The sequence below is a fragment of the Ambystoma mexicanum genome, chromosome 6q, assembly GCF_040938575.1.
Source record: "Ambystoma mexicanum isolate Mex_15411 chromosome 6q, UKY_AmexF1_1, whole genome shotgun sequence".
Taxonomy (NCBI): Eukaryota; Metazoa; Chordata; class Amphibia; order Caudata; family Ambystomatidae; genus Ambystoma; species Ambystoma mexicanum.
The window spans coordinates 730195727-730216765 of NC_090937.1; the positions used below are offsets into that span (position 1 = coordinate 730195727).

The 21039-nt window shown below is 44.2% G+C and overlaps 1 protein-coding gene across 2 annotated transcripts in view; it reads left to right on the forward strand.

The window, feature by feature from the left end:
• ARHGAP10 (Rho GTPase activating protein 10) overlaps window positions 1–21039 on the forward strand; it is a 2208119-nt gene that overhangs the window by 920373 nt on the left and 1266707 nt on the right. For both annotated transcript variants that reach the window (XM_069631250.1, XM_069631251.1), the window contains one exon: window positions 1711–1840. In XM_069631250.1, the coding sequence (XP_069487351.1) occupies window positions 1711–1840 (130 nt within the window). The remainder of the gene's footprint in view (window positions 1–1710; window positions 1841–21039) is intronic.

Here is a 21039-nt window from a genome sequence, read left to right on the forward strand (position 1 = left end):
TCTAACATCTTAGGGATCATCTTCCAGAAAATCATGGATACTGGTGTTATGCCTATTTCCTGGAAGATGTCACATATTACTCTGGTCTTTAAGTCCGGATAACGGAGTCTACCTATGCGTCTAGTAAGATTTTCTGTACATTAATCCTTCGAGAAATCATGAAATAGATTGACAGTAATAATATCCTAGTTAAGGCCCAAACTGGTTTCCGTAAAGGGTGTTCTACCAAAGACAATGGGCCTCATTACGATTCTGGCGGTAACTGTGCCGGAAGAACCAGCAGGTTACCGCCGGACTTGTATTACCATTCCGCCTCTGTGATTCCTGGAATAACCGGGGCATTACAACTCCGGTGACCCGGGAATTCCGGAGGCGGAATTCTGTAAGTCCCCATCCCCATGAAGTCCTATAAGACTCCGTGGGGATGGGGACCATGGAAACACAGGCTCCGTCTATGACAGAGCCAGTGTTTCCATGTCCGCCTGCAGGCGGGTGGTGTTAAACCCGCCAGGTCAGACCTGGCGGGAGTGACTCCTCTCGCCTGCAGAACTCGAGATCAGCCAGTCCGGAAAGAACGGTGGTGGCGGATTTACCACCACCGTTCTTTCCTCCAGACCGGCTGACTCGTAATGAGGCCCAATATCTTTATAGTCAATACCCTCACTGAACAGGCTAAGGGTAAGAATAGACTGCCTCTTTATATGCTATTTGTTGATTTTTCATCAGCTTTTGACTCAGTTGAGCTTAAGAGGCTGTGGGCGAAACTTGAGTCACTTGGTATGCCATCCCACCTTTTGTATGTCTGTAAAATGATATATGATGAAAGTAAGGCCAGGATTCGGATAGATAATGAGGGTGCTATGTCCGAGCCTGTCATTATCGCTAAAGGGGTAAGACCGGGTTGTACATTGGCACCTACACTATATTATCTATTCAAGGCTGACTTTGGTGGAATATTTAAAGCAAAGATGAATGCCTTCCCAAGAATGGGTTCACACAAAATTGGCTGGATCTGCTATGCAGTTGACATTGTAATCTTTAATAATACTTTTAGGGGCATCTGTAACAGCACAAGTGCCATCTGCGAATATGCCAACACCACTGGTCTTCCAATCAATCTTAAGAAAACTTAGTTTATGGCTGTGGGCCAGAATAGCTGTAAAAAGTCTGGAATTCCTTGCTCGCTGGGTGTGATAAGGAAAGTAAATTCCTAGAAATATAATATATGATGGCTGTTATTTTTCTGTTTTGTTAGTTTAGTTTTTGTTTTGTGAAAAGTTCTTTTGAACTATAACACAATTAAAAAAAAAAATAGCCCCGTGGGAATGGACGTGGGGCTATGGTGCCCCAGCTGCCATTTACATAGTGGCATATTTGGAGGGTTTTTTAAAAGGACGAAAGAGTTGCGGTATCCATGCGGTGCATTTATTATCAAAATAAGGGGGCTCAGCGCCCTGGGTGTTGCACCAGGGTTCGAACGGCAATACAGCCCTCTGGAGCGATCTGTACCAGCTGGTAATGGCCATTAGCCCTTGCCATAACACTGAGCCGTGACCAGCCAGTATAGCTCACCCATCGGGTTTTATTGGTAAAATATAGTTTTCTGATAAATATTAGAAGTATAGCCACCTAAAAGAACTTTTTTCCATGCAGTCCACTAAATCACGTAATCTTGTGTTATCTTACTTCTCATAATTTCCTTGTTTAAAGACACGTAATCGCTTTGAAGGCGCAAGGTCTGAAGTAGAAGAGCTTATGAATAAAATCAGACGAAGTCCACAAGAACATAAGAGAGCAAGCCCGTTTACATTGGAAGGATACCTTTATGTTCAAGAAAAACGTAAGCACTTCACTTTGTTTATAGATGTTCATTCATGTATTTATTTTGTTTTGTATAGCGCCTTCATGTCATCTAGCGGCCCGTTGGTGGTTCCTTTATATAAACCTGTATGTGATCATTTGTTTAAAGTGTGTGTTCCTAACACTTTTTAAATATGTTATAAAAACCTGAAGAAAATATATAATACTTAACTCATGATGTTTAGGTCTTATGTTATGGATTTGTTTGGGAAGTGTCTGTACACCAAAAATGCTTCATGGCGCTAGCAGAAGCAATACAACTTTATTTGGTTGGATATTGTGGCCAAGACCCCTGCTTTTCCTGGGGGTGTTCAATGGGTGGTCACAGTGGCCAGGTGCCACCAACTGCTATGTGATGCTGGGCTTGGAGAATGTGTATGGGACCTCCCAGGACACCACAACAAGCCTCAGCTCTGTGGCAGGTATCGGGTAATGATGTCCCCATACATAATGTCCCTATATATAATGTTGCCGGGAAAAGCCATTGGCAACATTATATATGGTGACATGTATGGGGACCGGTTGCGTGGATGTCCCCTGCTCAATCAAAAAAAAAAAAATACGGGGTTGTGGGGGTGCCCCTGCATGTTCAATGTAATAATGTCTCAGCAAAAAACGGCTACTTTTTTGTCAGGGGACATTTTTGCAAAGACATTATTACATGGAACCCTGTGGCAGAGATCTGCCATAGTGAATATAGCAATGCTATGTCAGCCACTATAAGGGATGCCCCAAAGAATGATGTATGTTGTTGCTCTACAGTACCCTATGCTACTACGTCCCTGGGTCAGTCCACATGAGCTAGAAGCAGTGACAGACTTCTATTACCATAAGATGTCTCGTGTCTGGTTAAGCAATGTGTGGGGTGAATAGACACTGCAACAGTGGAGCATTGGAGGGCAGCATGTGGGCAGTCAGCCTAGCTGAGTATGGACTGTGCATTATAGAATCAAGATGGCCGGTGAGCCTTTTGCGGCCTTGATCCGCACTCTGCAGCGGTCCTGTTAGTCCACACTGATAACCGGTGCACTGGAACAAAGTTGTCCAACAAACCAATCACAGCCCAGGGCTGTTTACACCTATATGTGCACTCACCTAGGCTGAGCACTGCCCAGTGGGACGGGATGTAACTAAATACAAGCTTCAATTCCTGTGTTCTCATTGTGGGTGTGAGGAGCTGGCAGGAAAGACGGAGAATGTGGGAGAGAGAGAGAGGAGTCTTTTGTAGAGATCAGAAAGGAGGTGGAGGGATTGTGGAGGGAGAAGGCTGGCAGGAGGCAGGGATAAAGGAGCAGAGAGAATCCCAGGAGGAGGGTTGGAGGGGACAACAAGGAAGAGATTAGCAGGAGTTGGAAGGAGAAAATGGCAAGGAGTTGCGAGGAGGGTGAGGGAAGAGCACTGGAGAGGAGGTGGCAAAGAGTCATGAGGGTGGTGGTAAGAACATCATAGGGGATGTTGGCAGTAGTGGCGATGCAGCAGCTGGGAGGTACTTTGCGGGAGGTAGAGGCTACCAAAGAGGTGGTCAGGTTGAACATCAGGAGGAAGCTGGAAAGGGGCATAACAGAGGTCATTGTTGGAAACCATACGAGGGAAGCTAGAGAGCGAGTTCAGTAGGTCGGCGATAAGACAATGCAAGGGGCTGAGCCTAATGCCAAGAAAGTAGAGGAGGTGAAAGACACAGGCCCCTTTAGAAGTGAGTAGTTGAGGGGGTAACAAGAGGGCAGGATTTTGGATGACAAAGCTAGTTCTTTAGGATAAGGGTATTAGTGAAAACGAGACAGCTGAGGGAGCAGGGACAGTGGTAACTGCATGGCAGGTCTGGGGATTTACCAGTATGTACCCATGTCCAGCTCCCACCTTTGCTGGTCCAACCTAGCAGAGGCGCATTGACCCGTAGAGCTGTGGCAGGGTTTCAGCAACATTCAGGAAAAGAAGCAGATATCCAGAGCCCAAGGAACCAGAAGACAAGAAAGAAGTGTCTGGGACACTTATAAACCTCAGGACTGTGAAGCCGTTATCCTCTCTGTGAAAGGATCCCAGATTGACACAATTAAACCAAGATCTCTTGAACCAAAGCGATACCATCCTGTTATTATACACTTTTTTTAGTGGCTTTGTTACTGGTTTGACCCAATCTTCTCAATACCCCTGATATGGCCTTCTCAGAATATACATCCCCCTGTCTGTCGTTGAACCGCCTGAGCTTTGTGACCATATTTAAGTAGGTTCAGTGGAGGTATGTTTGAAAATTATTCGAAATGTAGTGTGATGTACAGGGGCAATAGGTAGTGCATTCCACAATACAGTTGCCTGCGCCTGGAAGCCTCTCCTCTCCTCTCCTTCTCTCTGCCTGAATCAGATTTTGCCAAAAGCCACAACTGCAAAGATCAGTAATTATGTGGGGGTTTCCTGGCTAGTAAATAGATGGGTTCTGATCATATTAAGCACCAGAACAATGGATATAGACTTAAATAGAATGCACCGACGTACAAGCAACTATGCATGGATCGTAGAAAACAATGTGGTCTAGCTGTAACATCAGCAGGCAGCAGCATTCTGTAGGCATTGAAGACTGCAGCAGGTAATTGGGTGGGTCGAGATACTTTGTTTTTATGGAAACCTGGTCCATGATCTCTTGAATATAGTCACAAAAGAAGAGTAGCATGAACATTTTTAAAGCAGTTTAAAGGTAAAAATGTTTGCCTTTATGCCCTGAGTCACTTACAAGGTAATTATATCTTTTTTATAGCTTTCCCCACACCAGTTTTAGAGGTTTTGATTGTTAAAATCTGAGGAAAGCTTAGTAAAGCGTCTGTTAATATAAAAGTCCACTGGGAGATTTGGACAGTGCAAAGGTGGTAACTGAGTAAAAGTCTAAATTTTTTCAGTTTTGCTGCCAATATAATCGGATGACGATTTGCAGTGCACGGTAGCCGCATAAGAGATTGAAAAAAATGGTTCAATCAAACAGCTGATGTTGTGTTGGAAATAGAAATGTTGTGGCTTTGGGCTTTAGATATTCAAAGGATAGACTTTCCAGATCACCCAGAAGGTATTTAACAATTGGAAAGTTTGAAATTGTCTTGAGATGAAAATCACCTAAAAGAGCAGAAATGCACATTCTAACACCAAATTAGAGAGAAGTATAATGTTTTGGGGAAAAGAAACTTCTCTACTGCGGTGGCGTGGTAGACAATTGGGAAGTATTCATAAAATAAACTTGAAAGCAGGCAGGATCCCACGGTCCTTGATTTAGAACTATTTTTATACTATGTTTGTGGGGTTGAATTGTATGTTTCATTTATTTTCTCCTATTTTCTGCTTTGCAGACATGTTAGGAAGCGATATGGTGCATATATTATTACTTGAAATGTGACTGCATTTTGATTGCATTCATAGAATGTTTGTTATATTTAGGAATGGATAACAAGAATGTAGGATTCTGCATTAGAAATGGTTGAGCTGTTTTTTTCTTGATGGCTCAGTGCACAACATATGGTTGGCTGCCATCTTAAGTGGCATTGCATGCCCATCCTCGGTCATGGTCGTCATCTAAATTGGCCCCTACCCCAATGTACAATAATGTATACACTGGGAGTTCATAGGTACTCTATATGACCATGTAATATTGAAAAGAAGTATTTGTTACCTTTTTCAAATTTGTCTAGTTTGATGTCATCACACTGTGGGAAATACTATATTGATTTCTCTTCATGTCTTAATGATCTTGGTGTTTTCCTTTTTCAAACTTCACAGTTTCGTCTTTTCATTGTACCTTGATTTCTCAATATATGTTTAAAAGATAAAAATGTTTTTTAAGTGTGTACAAATTGCATTATTGACTGTATATGCCCCTATGGTTTTGGGCTTTTATTTTATGCACAACTTTTCAATATAAAGCCTTGTTTGAAATGTATACAAACTTGAATGATTCTCTTTGATGTTTTGGTTTGAGATGTATACAGATTATATGTAGATGTAACCACCCTAGGGGTTACATAGGTTTGGACCAGAGGTAGGACTTTAATCCATTTACACCTCCCTATAGGCGATTCCACATACGTACCAGTACCTTGTGTTAATACTAGTTCTCTGTGCCCGTTCACTGGTACGACAGCCCATGGGCAAACCACAGCCACTGTAGTGTGGCCGTTTTCTTTGCTATATGCGTCATCTAAATTGGGACATAATCATGCTCCTTTTTTGATACTGAGAAAAGGTTTTTCTCACGAATAAAGAGTGATGCCTATAAATGCCACTGTCAAGTGCAGTATGCCCCCATTGACCGTTCAATAGGGATGCCTTCATTCACCCTCTTCCACTAGTTTTTGGTTTCTGGGGTTTAGACTGCTTGTTCTGTAGTTTGTGCTGTACATTCTCATTTATTCTTCTGCAAGAAACATAAACATTCCTTAAAATTGCAGCAGCATACTAACAAAAATGAGGCTACGTGGACAGGCTGCCTTTTTATGGCTGTACATACTGACCCATGTTAAATGTAACCCAAGTGGCCAGAATAGCAGTTGCATGAAAACCAAGATGCGCTTTTCTCATAGTTTGTCTTTTTCTTTTAATCTGTTCCAATTGTAATGTCCTCTTCCAGGATCAGCGTGTCAATCTTTGCTTTCCTTTCTCTTAAAATATTGCGGAGTGGCGCAGAGTGAAGCAGTCTTGCCGGCGAGTCAGTTTGCACTCTCTAATCTTGTGGAGGCAGAGCATTGTTCAAACCCTCACCCTACTCGCGGGGGGAGTCGCAGAGTGTAGCCGTCTTGCAGTCGGGGTGGCGTGGAAGGGGGAAATGCGACTCAGAGGTTGGAAACACCAACACCAACTGCAACTGCAACCCAACATTGGGGAGTGAGTTCTGCATCAGCGCTCTCGCCCAACTACCCTAGTGTGCCAATTGCCATTTGCAGACTGGTTGCCCCATTATGTCTCTCCGGACCCTGGTCCATTTAGTATATGTGCTACTTGGTATCTGACCCTCTTAGAGTGGTGGAGTGAACAGGCGCTGCCTCATGTCTCCAAAGCAGCCATGTACCCGTAGACAGGGTAGAATATGTGATGAAGCGCCATCCTATGCCTCAGAACCCTATACCCCACCTCATAAGCTTCCTCGGAATGCCCAGACCAGTCTAATTGGATGACTTGGATGTTTTGATCAGCCCATGGGGGAAAACCTTTACTCCCAGGGTCGTGAGAGAGTCAAACAACTACCCTGAGGATCTTTGCGAATCCGCTGGGGGACCTAATGGTGCAGACACAGTTGCCACTGGTACTACAAACCTACTTCAACTCTCCATCTTGAAAGTACCAAGTGCCGAACACCAATCATTAAGAGATGGGTGTCCTCAACTGGAGAAAACCCAAAAGGACTTAAGTGGGGATGCTAGAACCCACCATAGCGCGATGCTTACGGAGGAAACATCTAAGGAATTGGCAGTAATTCTTCAACCTCCCTTGTCTAATACAGACCAGATAGGTTAAGATCAGGTTTATGAGGACTTAAAAATGGGTTCAATGAAGCCAGAAGGTGCAGCAAATGGCCAAATACCTATTTTAGCAAGATGTCTCCGAACAGGATATGTACTATGCTTATCTGGAGGACGTATTTACACGCCCAGATTCCACTGATTACGCACAAACACATTTTTTGGAAGATCGTGAATCACAAGGAGCTAACATCTGTATAAATGTATTACTCAATTGCCTTGAGACCCAAAATTCTGCTATAGCTGCAAAACTCTCTCCAGACAGGGCAGACCTAAAAACTACAATGGAAGGCCAGAGAAGACTTGGTGATATCCACAGCCAACTTTCTCCAACACCATTACCAAGTAAAAAAAAACACAGAGGGCGAAACTTTGACTGAAAGCAGGATCAAAGTACCATGGTTCAAAGACAAGTCGCTCTCTACATGGGTAGAGCTAAATGTTACCCCATTAAAAAATACAGAAGAGGTGGATCTAGCTTTGGAGGTACGTGCTTCAACTCTGACTCCCTTAGTCCTCCGAGAACAGGGAGCGAAGTCCCCAGAGATCGGTCTGTTCATCCTCCGTGGAATCTGAACCACTGGATGGGTCAGTGCACTGTCAAAACAGGACTTTTAGGGCCCATCATCAGATGGCTCCTTCGCTGGAAAGCATACAGTCTATTATAATGTCAAGCCTAACAGTGTCACTGAACCCTTATGTCAAACTATGACTCCATGAATAAGACAATTCAAGATCAAGCCACTTTATTAGCAAAGACTCGCACAAAGCTTTTGATGCTAGAATCCTTCTCGGAAGCTGTAACAGGTCGTTTAGACAAAGAAGTCAATTTCATCTTGCTGGCAAAAGAGGCTATTCAATCTTGCTAGAGGGTAAGCAAAGGAAAATAATTTGTTGATGACTGCGATCTTAGAGGCGTTGAACAGGGCATGAAAGGCCCAGGCAAAGTCTCGTAGGTCTAAAGAACAACCAACTTGCAACTCTTCCCGCAGAGAACCCATGCAGCCTCAACAATTGTCAACTAGACCTTTGGACACCGCCCCAGTGAAGAGACCTGATCAGTTGCGGAGAGATTCCATAATGGAGAGTGGAATTGAGACCTCACGAAATTCCTCGCCTTAAATCCACATCCAGTGTGTAATAAACACCAGGCAAGTGCTCAAATTAGGGAAAATCCTTGTAACAGTCCTCCAAAGGCAGTGGACTTAACAGTGGTTGAAGGGACTATGGGCAGTGAATCTGTCAATAGGGTAAAACATAAGACTACCAACTCCAAACCCTTTGTGATCTTCGAAAATCAAAGATTAAAAAGATTGAAAAAAAGGTGATGGTATTGCACAGAAAAAGCCCAACAATCAGCCTAATGTGAATAAACCGAAATCTAACGGCTCAAGGGCGTTCATGCTTAAGTTGACAACACCTCCACCGCTGAGACCAAAACACAGATAAGATCAATAAAAACAAACATCCCACTAGCTGTTCAGAAAGGAGAGATAAGAATAGACTCAACTAGCGAGCTAGATACGGAAGAGGTGTGGTAATGGATGAAGAGATGCTTCGCTATTTAGATCTATCTACTTACTCATATGGGACAATTAATGAGGAAGGAGCACCCGATAAAACAATATACGGTGAAGAATGTATTTATTTATATAGCACACCTAACCCTCAGGTATCTGGGCGCATTACATAGGGTTACACATTTAGGTACATGACAGAGAGATAAGATATAGTACAGGAGAAGTTGATAATGCTTTACAGATAAATACAAATTAGCAGGAAGAAAGACATTTAATGTGCCTCCTGAGAGAGGAGCCAGGTTTTCACATTTCTCCTGAAACAGTAGTAGGACGGTTCAGCGCTTGAGGGCTACATGCAAAGAGTTCCATGATCATAGAGCGTTAGGGATACGCATGAACCCTGTGGTACTCCGCAAGTGACCAGAGCGGGCTCTGCCAATGCAGTCAGTGTGAATACCCTTATGGTTCTGTTGTCCAGGAAGGTTTGCATCCATGCGGTGGCTTTAGCTGAGAAGTTGGCTGCTGTGGAAAGATGTTTGCACAGGACTTTGACTAAATCAAATGCGGCTGATAAATCTAGTAAGAGAAGCGGGGTTATATTGCCTTTATCTTTTATGTCGTCCATCTGGGTTTTTAAGTCTAACAGGGCTGTCTCAGTGCCATGTCTCGGTCTGAAGCCTGATTGCTGCAGGCCGAGTAGATTGTTCCTTTAAAGTTCCTTTATCTGTAAATATGCAGCCCTGACTAGAATTTTCAATAGGAAGGGTACTGTCATTATAGGTCTGTAATTTCGTGGGAATGTTAGGGTCATGGCTAGGTTTTTTAAAAAGTGGGAGTGCCCAAGCATCCTTTAAATTGGTTGGGACCGTGCTAGTTTCAAAGGATGCATTTATTAGTGTAGTGATGAATGACGCAAGGTCCCTCGCTGCCTTTTTGATAATAGTTACCCAGGCAGATGTCCCTCTGGCATCTTGATGGCTTGAGGCTCGTTATTATGCCCTCTACCTCCTTAGTAGTCAGAGGGGAGAACTTGAATGAATGGGTTACAAGGTTTTGGGGATAGGATTCTGGGATTCAAGTGGGTGTGAGTCAGAGTTAAGACTCCGTTTTTTTGAAGCAATTATTTCCTGTAGAAGTGCTATTTTGTCAAGTAGAGCTTTTTGCATATTAGTACACCAAGTGATGTCTTTAGTGCAGGTTTCCAGCGGTGGTGTGGGAGATTCCAGTACTCTGAGTAAAATAAATAGTTCTCTCGTGGGTGATTTGGCTTTGATAATTTTATCATTGTGGGTATCACGTTTGGTCTGGTGGTTAGCAGTTTTGTAGCTGTTGGAGACTTTTTGGAATTTTTCTTTGTTGGGTGTGGAGGGGTCGTTTTTCCATCTAGTTTCGGCATGTCTTTTATTTTTGCGATGGGTTTTAAGATTCGGGGTGAACCAGGAGTTTAAGTGAGCCCGGTTTAGCTTTCTGCATTTTCAGAGGCGCTACTGTGTCGATGGTATGGTGTATCATTTAGTGGTATAGCTCTACTAGTGATGAAGGGGTAGTTGATAATAGGTAGAAGTAGAGGTGGTAATTTGTGGACTTTAATACTGCAGTTATTTCTAGTGAGTGCAGGTGGTACTAGTGTATTGCAATGGTTAAGGCGGATACTACCTTGTAAGGTGAAAGAAATGATGTGGAGGTCCGACCAGGCGCAGCGTCCGTTAGATAGTATATTGGTGTCACAATTAAGGTCGGCAAGCCAAATCTAGCGTTTTCCCTTTGCTGTGTGTTGGCATTGTGATACCGTGAGTGAAGCCTAGTTCTGTGATCGAGTTGGAGTGGGGGTTGACTGCTAGGAAGGCTTGTTTGTAGGGTGGTATTAGCTAGTGAGGTGGGATCATTGTCTATGCTGATGTCTAGTTTGGGTATATTTCTCTTTGTGGCTAGAGTCTTAGTATTATATTTATTTATACCATTAGTTGGCAGCAGGTAGGCTTTCTTAAGTCTGGAACCTAATCTAGAATTTCTTATTTTTGTGGGGCAAGGTTGGTTAGGTGTGGGTTGAAGTGTCATGGGCATTGTTAGCAAGATCATAGGTTTGCTAGGCCTGGAGGAGAGGAAGTTGGCATCCTGCTGGGTGTTGGGCCTTTCGGCTTCTGCAGTAACTGCTGAGGTGTGTGGTGTCATATTGAGCACGGAGAGTGCACTGAATGCTAGTAAAGTGCATGCGGTTATGAAGGAATGCACGTGGCTGTTTTAGCAGGTCTGAACTAGACTCATGGTGTATGCTGATGATGTTAGTTAATGCAATGAGCTAGGCTAAGTAGATATAGTTGACTTTTGCTATTATAGGCATAACTAGTATTAGCTACTGGCGTTCCAGTCGAATTAGACTAACAGCCTCACCATGAGTTTGGTGGTAACCCTTAAATTACCGCCACATTTAAAGGTCCGCCAAAGCACGCGTTTGGCTGCATTTACCCCCCTCTCAGTACCGCCAACGGTAATTGCGCCGAAAATTCCCCATTGGGCCCAATGGGGAATGGGGAATTCCCGAATGGTCCCAATGGGGTATGGGGAATTACCATTCCGCCACACGTGGTCCGGCGCTAATAGCGCTAGGGGTTTTGGCGGTAATGATGTTAGCCCCGGCGGTAATACTGCCGGAATACCGCCTAACTCGTCTAACCTAAGTCTTAAGGCCAAAGAATCCCTAGAACCAGTGACTGGTAGAGGAGGATAGCCTATTGTCAGGACGCTAGAAGGTTCTGCCTTGTTACAGTGTTAAGTTCATTGTGAAGGGCTGAGGCGGTTTAATAGTTGGTGCTAATGGGTACAAGGAAAACAGTTTTGCGTAGGCAGAGAGGAGGTGCCTGACATTGCTCAGTTTGTTGCATGGGTGTGTAAGCTAGCAAGGAACAGTCGAGCATTTACTGACATGGGGGGGTAACAGTCTATTAGCACAATAGGATGAGACTAGGATAGAAGCAGCACCACATTTCAGGAGATGTAGCGATCAGTTGGTCTTTTACAGAAAAACACAATAGACGGGCTATATAGCATTTAGACAGATATAAGACAAGCCAAGTGGTATTGCCAAATAGTTATGCAGTAGAATGTGTGTGGCGTACCTGTAATGTTATACATGACGGTTCATCCGTTGCAAGTTCATCGGAGCCAACAAGTGGCAAAGTTAATGTTAGTAGACTGTAATGACTGTGAGACTAGGTCAGTAGCAGAATCACGGCAGGTAGGGCTATAGCGCTTACCGTTACAACCTAGGCGGTAGTAGGCTGCTCTGGCTTCGTGACTTGGCGATGAGCCTTGCAGCGAAGGACGTGATTTTAATGAGGCAGCGATCTGGTAGGTGAGTGAGCAAATGAGTTTTTCAGTGCAGTGCAAAAGGCAGTGTTTCTGGCACCTCAGCTCTGATGGGCCGAACAGGGACTTTTTCCGTGGGCCTTCGTCGGTGGGCCGGCTTCTGAAAGCCGGATGCTTGGATTGGGTAAAGGCATCTGTTGCTAGGCGACATGGGTAAACCCAGAACAGGCCGCTGTAGCGCCGGCCATCTTAAAATGCTGTTGGGAACGCGAATAACCCTGGATGGCACTTCGCTGCTGCGCTGCTCGCACATAGTTTACTCAATTGAATTGTTGACTTTCTTAAGAAACCCTCTGCGGACCCATCCTGCCCTGCTAACTATCACCCAATCTCCATCACTCTTTTTCTGGGCAAACACCTGGAAAGGTTGGCCATCTCTCAGCTTAATCTTCACACTGAATCTGTTGGTTGTCTCCATGACCATCAGTCTGGCTTCAGAGGTGCCAGTAGCACGGAAACTGCTCTCCTGAACATCCATGAAGACCTGCTCTCCAACCTTGATTCGAACACCCCCAGTGTCCTCATCTTGCTTGATCTCTCTTCTGCCTTTGACACGGTCAACCACGCCATCCTGCTCAACCGTCTCTGACACAACCTGGGTATCACCGATCAGGCCCTGGCTTGGCAGACCTCTTTCCTCTCCGATCGACCCTCCCAGGTCCAACTTGGGTTTTCCTTTCCTCCATCTCACTCTCTACCTGTGGTGTTCCCCAGGGTTCTAACTCCTCTCCCTGGCTGTTCAACCAATACCTGGCACTTCTCGCCCACCGCATTGCCATCCTCTGCCCCAACTTTCAATGCTATGCGAATGACACTCAGCTCATTTTCAGGCTCCCTACAGCCACTTCTTCTCCATCTCTCATCTCTGACTGCTTGTCTGCTATCCAGGAGTGGTGTGCCGCCAATGATCTCTGCCTGAATGCCAGTAAGACTGAGATTCTCCTCATCGGCACACCTGTGCCATACTTTCCTGTTGCTCTCTGGCCGGCCTCTCTTGGCCCTCTTCCTGCTCCCACCTGTGAGGCTAAAACCCTCAGGGTCATCTTCGACTCCACACTCTCCTTCTCTCCTCACATCCCTAACATCTCTAAGAAATCACACTACCAGCTGCACCTCCTCAGAGGTATTCTTCCTTTCCTCTCCTTCCCCCAGAAGCTCACTGTCTCCAGAGCTCTGGTTCTCTCTAGGCTGGACTACTGTAACAGCCTCTTTTTAAATCTGACCGCTTCTACTCTCCGCCCTCTGCAACTCATCCAGAACAGGACTGCAAGACTTGTCATTGGCCTTGAGCCCTGGGATCGCATCTCTCCAGGACTGAAATCTCTGCATTGGCTCACAGTGGCTGCGAGGATTAAGTTCAAAACCCTGTGAATTGTCCGCAAGGCCTACTGGGGCCTGGGGCCTCAATACCTTCAACTCTCTCTTCCTAAATATCTTCCTTCTTGAGCTCTTCACTCATCCGCCTCCAACTCCCTCAGGCTCAATCGCTTCTCCAAGCAACAAGTTGGTGGTAGATCTGTCTTCTGCCGGGGCCTCCCTCTGGAACAGCCTCCCTGCCCCCCTGAAACTTGAGGAGAACCATCTTCTGTTCCGGAAGCACCTCAAAACCTTCCTCTTTTCTTCAGCTTTCTCTCCTCCTCTTCCCCTGCTGAACTCCTGGCTGAAACTGCACTGGTCGCCTGGCCACCCTCTGATCTTGAGCCCAGGTCCCCTCCCCCGCTAGTTGCACACCGGCACTGCCTCACTGGCAACCCCCGCACTTATGGACTGTTTCTGTATCCCTACAGCCCACTACCTGCACTTAACACCTGTTGTCTGCACTCATTCTTGCACTTTCCACCAGCTGGCCGCACCTTTTACTTATGGCTTTCTATTCATTCTATATTTTTTTTTCTGCTGTTGATATTTGTACTGCACTGACCCCTACCTCAGCACTTTTCCATTTCCCCTTCCCCTGCACTTGCGCGATCTCAATGTCACCTGGCCTAGTAAGATCGTTGTCTCCGTCTTCCCTCTGTTCCTTCTCCCTTGCCTCGTCGTGCCTTGAAACTCTTGTTTATAGGCTCATTATAAATGCCATATCATATCATAACTATCACCATCTAATGGAGAAAATCCCTCCAAGCTTCCTAGATCTCTAAATAACTGCCATAGGTTGACAGTTGATCATAAATTGGTCGCCCCAGATTTCTGTACTCTTAGAGGAAAGACGGAACAGGATGAAAACTCATACTAAATTGGAAAGGATGTGGGACAGGGGAAAGAAACCTCCTCCCACCCAAAGAGAAGAATCAAAAGAAATAAATGCAAAACTTGGGGACCCTGACAGAGCCCCTACCTTGGTATTTAAAATAGAAACACTTATCTCTACCAAGGATGGTCTAATTCTCAATCGGGAAAATGTCCTAAAACTCCCACATTGTGCCCCGAAGTTAAGGAACATCAAATCTGAGGATCTAAAGATAGTCCAGTTCGTAAATGATAATCACCAAGACTGGGGCACTCTTCATTTGCATTTCAGATTAGTGCATTTTTTGGGAATCTCGGGAGACCTGCTACCTTTGGGTTTTGAAATTTCGGAAAAAACCCTTCCAGGGTCACTGAGGTAAGAATCATCCAGTCCTACCCATCATAGAAAGTCTAAATGGAGAGTGGAAAAGAAAACATCCCAGGCCATAAATCTACTCCGAGACACCTGTGACATCCCATATAGATCCACTACCCCTCACGAGAGCTAGAGAATTACAATTGTTAAAAATCACTGCTGATTGTTCCATGCATGGTAAAAGGATGATCAAGATCTACCCTGAGTGGAAATTACAAGAAAAAAGTGGTCACGATGGGTCATGGCTTGCAGGGGCCCTAGCCCAAAGACCTGAGAATTATTGCTTGGAAAAAGAGGACTGGAAGCCGCTTTATTGGTGCTCCGGGAATACAAGAGGCCACCAATACCTTTTTCACATGCAGGGGGTCGATATTCAAAAAGTATATTATCTGCATGCATGAGACTTGGCTTTATGTTCCACCAATTAGCGATGGCTTTGAGGTTAGGTGTAAACCGGTAAAAAAACTACATTGGGATGCCCTTTGTCTGGACTGCTAACAATGGTAAAGCTGGATAGAGGTATAAGTATATTGGAAACTATAAATCCGAACGGTTATGTCCAAGTGGTTGATCTAAGCTGGGAGCGAATTCGGGGTCTACCAAAGGTGTCCCTGATGATTTATGACGTATATTGGAACTCAGTGTACATGAATGACACTTTGTTTGTTAACTTGGTTATGTCCTTAATTGACAAGATTTTCGTAAAAGATCGTAATCAGTATTATAATCTGTGGTGATCTCAACCTAAGATGTTTTGATGACCAGGGTAAGATGCTAACAACAACTAGTCTGGAGAAAAAGGCCTTGTTATGGACAAACTAACTTAAAAAGCGTGACATTCTTATGTTGAATGGCCAAATCAGGGGAGACATACCGGCCAAGTACATATGGTCCAGAGGCAACAAGCATTCCTGCCTAGATTATTACTTTGTATCCAGTAATATTCTCAAATGGGTTTCTAAATTAGTGATACTTCCCATGGGGAATAGTGACCATGAGCTACTGAAGCTTAAATGGAACCAGAGTGGTGTGGCTGTGCTTAAAATCAAAGCAGAGAGCGTGCAGGTAAACCAAGCCGGTAATAGGCTTAGAATCCGGCCTGGGGAAGTTCCTGTGGTAGTGAAGGTTTTGAGACAATTGGCTCTGGTCAAGGGGGCCACTTTGAACTACAAAGGAATACTGCTACAGTTTCAAACCAAATGTATGTTAGGCCCTCGTCATGGTGTAACTAGATTACACCACTATAACAAAGAGCTGGATGAACAAAGAAAAATCTACCGTTCTGATCTGAGAAGGCTTCACCTGATGGAGACGAACGATAGATTTGTCCTGATAAAAAAAAAATGAAAACCGCAATATCGCAATTGGCTGCTCTCCTAGATAGCCCAACGGCTCCAGCATGATGCTGAAGAAATATTAAAGGCATGGTCTAGTAAAAATTTTTATTGTCCCTACGGGACGGCCATGTTTTTTTAAGCCTAAGTGGCTCGATTTTAGAAAACTTTCCTATGGACCTTACCCGAGTTTTCATCCATTGAACGCACGCGAAAACAAGCACCAGGGAGCCGCCATTTTCTGATAATCCTATCTTTTCCCCGATCGCCCTGGCTGACCTGCTTTTGCGGCACTAAATCAATTCCCCCGCCCCTGAGCCTGACATTATCAAAACATTCATATTCCCCGCCTCTCCCCGTGACGTTACTGTGCTGCGTAGGCAAACGCGCCCAGTCGTCTTCTGCGCGACTCCACACTGAACCCGGAAACCAACACAGATCAACTCACAACACAGCGCGCTACAATTCGGAATATGAAACTGTACTTTAAAATGAAACAGCAACACGGTACTTTTGGTAAAGTACATTTATTTGACATTAAATGTTTAGAGAATATTCAGCAATTGACATATGAACTCCGGAAGCCATTTATTTTCTTTTATCTGTATCCGAAATAACTGTTCCGTTTCATCTTGAGTCACGCGCTGTTCCTTTATGGTACACAGGGTGTTCATTTTCGTAAAAAGAATCACTTTGGAAGCACGGTGAACCACAAGGCTGTTCCATCAACTAGGCACTAGTCCAGCATAAAGGTTGATATGTTGCTTCTAGCCACTAGTACAGCGTAAGGGCATGTGGGCCCTTGGCGATCGACCCATAATATGGTGATCGTGCTCCAGTTGTTGACACGAAGCTGCAGGTGTCTGCTGAAGAATCCATCCGCCGGTGTCTCAAACAGGTGGCAGTGGCAGAAAGGTATCAAATACCTGTTATGAAAACAAAAAAATGATAATTAGTCTCGCTAGCCGAACTTCATTAATATTACTCATTTTATTTATTACGGCCGATCAGAAACTATTTGCTTGCAAGGATAGTTCAATGGAGTATGTTCGGCTCTAAAATCAATGCGAAAAGTAATGAGATGAATCGAGGCCAACACACAATGATAAACGACAGTTAGTCTACATGCGTGAGGAATGATATGATATGGCATTTGTAACGCGCCTATACTCAAGGCAGGTGGGGAACAAGGGCAGACAGACAACGCAACGATCCTACTAGGCCAGGTGTCTTTCTGATCGCGCATGGGGAAGGGCTGTACATGGTTAGTTGAATACAAATTAAATAATAGGGCCAGCTGGTGACAAGTGCAAGGTAAATGCCGGGAGAAGGGGCTGAAGGATACAGAGACAGTCCCGTAGCGCAGGTAGGCAGTGCAGGGAAAAGTGGCTGGGCCAAGGACCGAGATCGGTGAGACCAGTGGACCTGCATGCCCATGTGCCCACTACGAACAGTTTTACTTGCTTTTCCTAGCTCTTCATTCATTCATTTATTCATGCATCCATTCATTAAATCTTCATTCCGGTATAAAAGATTTACTTACATTATATTTGAAATTTCCATTGTGTCTCTTCGTAATGCAGTCTGTAAAACGGACCGTGCTCTTGACAACGATTATTCGTATACTGACCTAAAATGAAACTCGGTCTAGTTTCTGAATTTTTTGCCTTATCGTCTCTTACGTTATTGCGCACTCCCTTCAAATGTAGTTCTTTCGGCATAGTTCCTGTCTCAAGGTCAAAAAACAATAGACCCTTATACTTCCAGTGCGACTTGTGGGCCTCATCTGGGCGCTGTCCTTCGCATTCTTTATTTGCAACATCACATAGTATAGGCATCTGTGAGAACTTGAAGTTTAGAATCAGTCTATGTAGTGCGCCTCAATGTGCAAATGTGAACTGGCTTCTCTCCCAAATGCCATGGCCCGCTTGGCTGGCGTGTTCTAAGTGCCCCAATTTTGTCCCCGTTGTCTGCGAGCTTTGCAGCCCAAATTGAGACATTTAATTTTTGGCAGAAGGTCAGGGAAAGTATAAAGTACCACAGGAGTTGAGTTAAAAGTGAGATTTATTTTTTGTTTGTTTTATTATTTGCAATACGCAAGCCTCCCCTCCGTTAACAGTGCGCAGCATTTACATTTACATGAGATGAGACATGAGAAAAATATATACATACACATATGTGAGGTGTATAGAGAGAATTCAAAGATGACACCCAGCTTGTTCGCCACCCATGATGGTAAAGGTAGGGGTTAGGGTTACAGGTACACTGTACAATAACATTTATTTACAAAAAGACAATCGTATTGCAATTATTTAAACCGGGATTTGTACTTCACAATCAGCTGTGCTTCGGGTGGGCATGGCACAGTCGCAATGTTCGGTGGCAATGGATCACTGCTCTGCACAGAAACGTCCAAAATTCCATATATGTGCTTCTCTAACACAGCAACAATAAGGCCTTTTACAAAGTCGAACTGCATTTCATCATAGACTGGTTTGATCACCCATTGATTACTTCGTTTTGAAAACACCTTAGTGTAGCGAGGCATCCTTACTTTACCCCTAGTCCTAGATTGTTCACGTCCGACATTGCTGTTATGGGCCAAGACCGCTAGTAGAGTGCGATGTTTCATGCCCCGAAAGCTAAAATGCAAGCGCTTTGGCCTGTACTTTAGGCACATATTGTGGAACACCTCCAAATCTCCTGTGTGACAGAATTCTGTCAGTCCTCTCAAATCTCTTGATAGAGTTTTGTCGAAAACAATCTTCTCAATGGCTTTGTGTGTCAGTGAAGATGGAATCAACCACTTCTTCTTCCGTGCCTCCTCTGGGGACAAAGGGCCATGTTCACATTGGTGGAAATGTTCATTTGCTGTCCAGCGGTGAACGTTGGTACAGTGGTGCATCAGTGACCGCCATTTTTCAAGTAGTATTTCCACTGACCCTTCACAAGTTTTTGAGCTCCACCAAAGATGGTTGGTGATAGAATGTGACCACTGCAAAATACTTTCAAAACCTTTTTTTTTCCCTGCAGCCGAGATTTTCTTATTGATTGATTTAGCAAGATGCCATACATCAAATTGATGTTTAATATGTGGGAACTGCTCTCTCATTGTCTTGGCAATTGAAACGTGTCTATCCATGGCTATGAGGTCGATGTGCATTCCCCTCGATTGTAGATATTCCACTGATTTTATAAAACTTATTTTCTCCATGGCCACTGAGGATGTACATTGTGTTACCTGCACGACCACCAAACTCACAATTTTCTTACTATCCATGTCCTGAAACTGGTAGGTGCAGTACTTGGTAGAAAATCCACGGCTGTCGCACTGTCCATCGCCGGCTAGCCTCAATCGTTTGCCTTTGAATGTACTTGCTAGAGACAATTGTTCAATTTTCCAAGCATCACTAATGGCCGGAAACAGATAATCACGTTGGTATGTGTAGTACAGCGCTTTAGAAATTAAATGCAGTCCCACAAACTGAAAGAAAGCCTCTAACTTTCTAAAACTGGAGCCACTAAAAAGTGATGCAGCTGCACACAGTAGATTGCCTGCTGGCAGTTTCCCCAGCATCGGTTGTGCAGACCATGAGAACCTATGATTTAATCTACAGGCGGCATTTATTTTGACGTTACTGCCTTTTATTTGACGAGTCACATTAACCAATGGCTTCCCACATGCTTTCCCTCTAATGGAATGCACACATTTCAGCATACTTATAATTTCCATCAAACAACTGTCGAATACAATGTATTTGCTCTCTTTCATTAGACTGTCATCCTGCGTCAACGTTGTTTCGGCCTTTGACGTTGTGGAGATTTCAACACATTGGTAAGTAATATCGCTGATATCAAGTTCTGATGCGTCTATGGATGCTACGGCTGGTTCATTCTGTCATTTCAACATCTATTACTTCGACATTGATGGGAGAACACAACAATGTCGACATGTTTTTTGGTGGCAAATTTTTGGCGGGTGTAGATTGTGTAAATTGATCTGCAACTACTTCAGAGCTATCTTCAATACATTCAATAACATCTTCTTGTGGTGGTGCGGTCGCACTGTAGCTATGGTCCAATGCAACTTTGCTGTAGTCTCCAAAAACAATTAATTCATGTTCTGGCCATTGGACATGAGCATCTCGAGCCTGAACACGCCTCGCCTCAATTAATAGTTCCTCCATAGTGTACACGGTCTGGCAAGCCACATCTCTCATTCGCTTCACTGTCTGTATGTGTATAGTTCTGACACCCACGGGTAACTGGAGGAGAGATTGGAAAAGGGATGTTCAGTTTAAACACAAGATGGAGTGTAGTAGAATTGACTGGAAAAAAACATAAAATAGTCCCCAGCACAAACATTTTTTTAAAGTTATGAACTGTTTGTAACTAACCTTTTTTTGTTTTTTTTTTCTTTGCAACTTTTTTGACTGCACCTTCAACATCTGTACGCTGTAGCTCCGATTAGTTTCCGCATGTCCTCCCTTTCTCTTGCGCTGCAACGACTATATTTTCTGTATCCGCATAGACAGCACAGAATGAGGCTCCATCGTCTCCCTGAAACATAGTACTTTCATTACTATGTATCAAAATATTTTTAGCATAAAACACACGTGAGGACAAACACACAGGTACATCTCAATAGCCAAATACGATTTAAACATTGTGTGCAACAATCAAACGACAAGTATTCGACCAGTGATGATCTATTTCGATGGAACTGTCAGTATCCATACCTCTGGCTCTGCATGGACTGCCATGAATGTTTGTATTGGAGAGGAGGCATCCGCATCTCCCTGAAACACAGTACTTGCATTAGTATGCTTTTCAATATTGGAGAAACAACACACACTTGGGGT